Here is a 5475-nt window from a genome sequence, read left to right on the forward strand (position 1 = left end):
AGACATTTTGAACAATTTCTTGTTTGTCATGCTAAGCTATGGCTGTAGGAAATGTAGAAGTGTAAAAGCTGATTAGTCTTTTTGTGGGCCCAAGTGGTTCATGTTGAGTGACTGACTACCCTTGTTGGTGGAGTGTGCTCTGTCATATGTATGTAGACAACTGCTCATCAGTATTGTTTGTGGTATGCAGCCCTCTGGCCACCATGAGAACACGCCCGCCTACACTGCCCCTCTCTCTTCGCAGCACACCAGCGACTACAGAGGAGGGGCCCGCCACCAGTGCTCAGACACCTGCCACAGCTGCACCACTCACGTCTTCCCAGCACACCCCTCCACCTGCCGCCGCCGCTGTGTCTCGCTTACGGTGAGTTGCAGCAATGTATGTGCACAACTGGTGTGTTAACCAAGTCTTACGGTAAAAAAGTAATTCCACTTTCTCTCAATTTTTTCACAAAAGACACAGCGTCTATCAGAAAAAATTAGTGCTTTTTTGCAGCTTTTAAGTTATAATGTGGAGAAAACTAAAATCGGAGAATGTGGATCCAGTGAGAATTATATTCAGTTCATAATCAGTCGGTCGCACTTGTGTGGGAAATATATTATACAAACCGTATACTTTCCCACGTTTTTTTTAAAAATATTCTTGTGTTTAGTACAGTTTCTCCTTTAATTCATATTTATGTAACTTAGAAAACTGTCTTAAGAAAATGGGTGTGGAAGAATGGGTTTGTTACACTACTATTCAACACATCCCATAAGTTACACAAATGAAGAATTGTGGTATGTAGGAATAGCAACACTGGGGAAGTATAGTGGTTGGAGGACTGTTGATTGTCTTACTACAAGGAATGCTTATGAGAACCTCTGGTGGCTGAGTTCGAAAATCATGGGTGAAAGGACGAAAACAGAAAAGAAATAATCGTAGAGCATTGTTTGACGAAAGTCCCCACCTGCGGAAGTTCGGCCATCGAGTTGCAAGTCTTCTCAGTTGACACCACGCTGGGCAACTCGCATGTCAATGATGATGAAATGATGAAGAGGACAGCCACTAGCGGTGGCCGTACGGTCCGAGGCGCATTGCCACGGTTCGCGCGGCTCCCCCCATAGAAGGTTCGAAACCTCTCCTAGGCATGGGTGTGTGTCTTGTCCTTAGGGCAGGTTAGTGTAAGTTAGTTATTTGGTGTGGAAGCCTAGGAAACGCTGACCTCAACTGTTTGGTCCCATAGGAACTCAGCGCAACAGCCACAATGTAAGGTACATTTTCTCATGTTGAAAACATGATAAATGAATGATATTTTGTCATTAGGCTCTCGCTGCCACCAGATATCATCTAATGAAACTTTTTCTAATTTCTTACACCAGTAGAGCAGAGGAAAGAATGTTGAAGTAAAAATTAGAAGAGAAATTCTTTCCACAACCATAAGATTAAAAACCTTGAAGTACAATATTTTTTATCGATAGTGTCCTTAATATTCCTCTAAATAATTCATAAGTTTCATCCATCTCCGTTTCTCGTAAATTGTACACACAGTACTTCAACCAGTAGTATCTAGGAGCTAATTCTTGGTAACATTGCAGTATTTTGCATTGAAATATTCTTGTCAATGATGTTGATATTTTTGTAGTTTATGAGCAAAATAATAGTGATGATAAAAGAGAGAAATTGGAACGTTTTGGAACATAGGACTTAAGAATGTGTCCTTATTCATACATGTGATTTTTCAATGCCTAGTCCAGAAGTGTTATGTCATATTGATTGCTATCAATGGGAGGAATGACATTCACCAGGCAATGTGCTGTCATGGCTCAGCTCTTCAGAGAATCACACCTCCTCTTTACAGTGACTTAGACGCACAGAAATATGTATACCAACATTCCAGTATACAAAACGTAGACTCCCAGTAACTCATCCTTCCAGAATACGAGATATGCATTGAAAGAAACGATGAGGCAATGAGCTGCTAACTTAAGTCCTGATCAAAGACAATTCATATAGTAGTGAGAGAACATGGAGGACAAGTGTCCACAAACGTCACTGATCCCAACTACTTTGCAACTCATGACCATTAGAAAAGCACTGGTGGATGTCTGTGTGTAAATCTCCTTTGTTGTTCCATATGAGAGTGTCTGGTTCACAATTCACAGCTTGATCCACACATGTAGAATCATTACAAAAAAATGGCTCTGAGCACTATGGGACAACATCTGAGGTCATCAGTCCCCTAGAATGTAGAACTACTTAAACCTAACTAACCTAAGGACATCACACACATCCATGCCCAAGGCAGGATTCGAACCTGCGACCGTAGCGTAGGATCATTACATGTGGGTGTCACGTCTGTGATTACTTTGTGTGTTTTAAAACGAAATACTACCTTTATTATCATTCCATGTCATATTGTACCTCCATGTAAACTGGTGCACACTCCAGAGGCAGCCCAAGTTGTATCACCCCCACCAAGGCCACACATAGGAGAGGAGTGTGGGGGTTAAAAGCACCTCCAAGCATGACCACTGTACAGTCCTTCAAAATTCATAATGAGTATCTCGACACTTGATAAGAAACATCAGGAAGCCTTTCACATAATTCTCAGAACTCTAATATACATTTTGAATATGTGAATTATATGAGCTCATAATCACTTTGTTTGTAATAACTCATTTCCAGATGAATTAGTGACATCAGCATCTGTATTTAGTTATGAAATTTACAGTAAAAGAACTGAGTGTTTGGTTGGTAGACTGTGAATCTCTCAGCTGTAATATCCCTCCTGGCAGAATGAGCAAACGGCTTTGTTTTTTACTGCAATTGATCTACAAATAATTTGCTGCATTTTACTTCTCACCACATGAAACACACGATTCGTGATGTCACAATGTAGATAGTACCTGTTAGGCTCACTGCAGTTAGTAGTCACGTGACAGTGATGAGTGGTGGTTCTTGGTACCTACAACAATTGCTTGAGGTATACAATGATTACAAGATGATAACATTGGATTATGGAAACCCACAAAATGTTGGTCCATATGTTTTGCTGATGGGGTGATATATATATGTAAACGTGTGTGTGTGTGTGTGTGTGTGTGTGTGTGTGTGTGTGTGTGTGTGTGTGTGTGTGTGTGTGTGCATGTGTAGAGGGAGGAGGGGGTGAGAGGGGCACAAACGCACATTCCTGTCTGTCGACACCTGGGTGAACTTGGCTGTGTGATTTTCAAGGTGTGCATGGATCTTCTCTCAGTGGATGCTTTTTGTGGTTGCAAATTTGAGAGTTTGCATGTAGCAGCACATATATAGTATGTTTTAATGGATGGGAGGGAGAGCTTATATACTGTCATTATTATATATTAAATATTTTGATTAAATGAAGGAAATTTTCTCTAATTACTGATGTATCGGATAATTTACATATAACTGGACTGAAATTTTTTGTTACATTGTAGGGAAATTATGTCCACATACCTAGAGGCATGGTTAGTTTCGTGTGTTTCCTTTTTGAGTGTCAGAATAAATTATGGACACATGGAGCTGGTGTTGGTTGTATTATGTGTATGTTTCAGCAGAGATAAACTATTGTTTAACAATAAAATCCAGAACTCAAAGGAAATCACAGTTAGGAATTTATTACAACAAAATGTGAGAACTGAATTAATTGTGAGAAGGAATGAAGGAAGTTTAATGGAAAATGGACGAGGATTATATTATACACTGATTTTTTTAGTGATCTATATTACAGAAGTAAGATTTGTAGATTTATAATTTGTCGCCAGATTGATTCTGACTGTTACAGTTTTTTACATTTCTGACAGTTTTCAATTTTCTTGTGTGTGTGTGTGTGTGTGTGTGTGTGTGTGTGTGTGTGTGTCTAATAGTAGAGTGTAATAATGACTGTGGCTCGTACAGGAGCCTTTCTCGTGACGAGAAAGGCAGGAGGCTTATCCAGGCAGCTCAGGGTGGTGAAATGGAAGAGCTGAGGGCTCTGCTAGCAGCGGGGGCAGACGTGGGGTCGATGGACGACGACAGGAGGACAGCCCTGCACTGGGCAGCATTTAAGGGACACGTGGAAGCGGTGAGGTGTCTACTGGAGAGTGGAGCAGAGGTGAATGCCCGGAACATCAGGCTGCACACGCCTCTGCACTCAGCCGCAAGTGCTGGCCATGCGGCTGTGGTGCGGCTGCTGATGAGGGCCTCTGCTGACGCCAACGTCAGAAATCTATGGGGATATACGCCGCTGCACTGGGCTGCACAAGAAGGCCGATTAGAAGTGGCAGCTGAGCTGCTGGAGTTTGGAGCCAACGTGGAAGCTAGGGACGATGAGGGGAATACCCCCCGTCATGTTGCCAGAAAGAACAAGCATCATCAACTGGTACAACTGCTAACATTGTGCATGGAGCCCTGCATATCTCTAGAGTGAAACAATGTAAGCTCCAGTATACTATCTCCACCTAGTTTTAAAATAAAGAAAAAAATTAATCCTATTGTCGTTCATTTCCACCAGTCATTCAATAGCAGGTAGAACTGATCAAGTAATACAACAAGAATGATAACAGGAGACAACCATACACTTATATAGCTAACCTCTCTTTAAAGGGAACAGTATGAAAAATATCTCAAATAACTTATGCGATTGCTTTTATGTGATGTCTACATCAACCTCTGATATTTCGACAGAAGAACACACAATCATTTTTTACAGTGCACAGGTCGTTACACGTTGTTTGAAGCTAAGTTCCACAATATTTGATTATTAAAATGTCCTTGTAGGAGCATATATGATGCTATGTTAACGAGCACAAACTGCATGCTATCCACATTACTATCATTTAAGCTGAGTGGTTAGAAAGTGTCTTCGTTCTGATACCAGACAGAATTTACTTCGGCGTAGATGGTGCAGTGTGAACTGTTTTCTCTTTAATTACAATGTGACACTCTGAGCGATGTTTGCACTACATCTTGGACCTTACATCTACAATTGTATTATCAATTTATCTGTAATTACAGAGTCAAAGAACCAGCTGAAACCTGTCCTTTCCCACAAAGCTTTGATGCTGGTGTTGCCAAACACATTGGCATCTCTCATGCAATGTGCATGTTCTCTCTGATATTACAGGATGCTATAGAAAATTATGACACCTTCCCATTTCGCTACTCTATAACTCCCTTATACTTCATACCAGCAGAATTCCCGCAGTGCCCAACACTGAACACGCCACAAAGCAGCTCTGCTGGCAGTCTGTTCAGCTACGGTTCTCGTCAACTCCACAACTGATGAAGGTATGTCACAAACTTGTGCAATCATATCACAAAAGAAAGTACGTCACAGGACACGTGAATACCAATCCACTCAAACAGGAAAACCTAATGGTTATTGTAATGTTTCATGAAATTACTACTACAATGTGACACTGTGAGTAATATTCACTCAACATCATGGACCTAACATCTGCAGTTGTAGTATCACCTTATTTGCTCAATCA

At 41.0% G+C, this 5475-nt stretch overlaps 1 protein-coding gene across 1 annotated transcript; it reads left to right on the top strand.

The window, feature by feature from the left end:
* The first annotated feature begins 203 nt into the window (after positions 1–203).
* LOC124719831 (ankyrin repeat domain-containing protein 2-like) lies at positions 204–4436 on the top strand. Its single transcript, XM_047245019.1, has 2 exons — positions 204–364; positions 3902–4436. The coding sequence occupies exons 1-2, from the start codon at positions 204–206 to the stop codon at positions 4410–4412; spliced, it is 672 nt and encodes a 223-aa protein (XP_047100975.1). The 3' UTR covers positions 4413–4436.
* Positions 4437–5475: the final 1039 nt, after the last annotated feature.

Source organism: Schistocerca piceifrons, chromosome 11, assembly GCF_021461385.2.
Source record: "Schistocerca piceifrons isolate TAMUIC-IGC-003096 chromosome 11, iqSchPice1.1, whole genome shotgun sequence".
Lineage (NCBI taxonomy): Eukaryota > Metazoa > Arthropoda > Insecta > Orthoptera > Acrididae > Schistocerca > Schistocerca piceifrons.

Coding starts and splice junctions, on each gene's coding strand:
- LOC124719831 (XM_047245019.1), top strand. CDS start 204: ATGAGAACACGCCCGCCTACACTGCCCCTCTCTCTTCGCAGCACACCA. Junction 365..3,901: donor GCCGCTGTGTCTCGCTTACG/GTGAGTTGCAGC, acceptor TGGCTCGTACAG/GAGCCTTTCTCGTGACGAGA.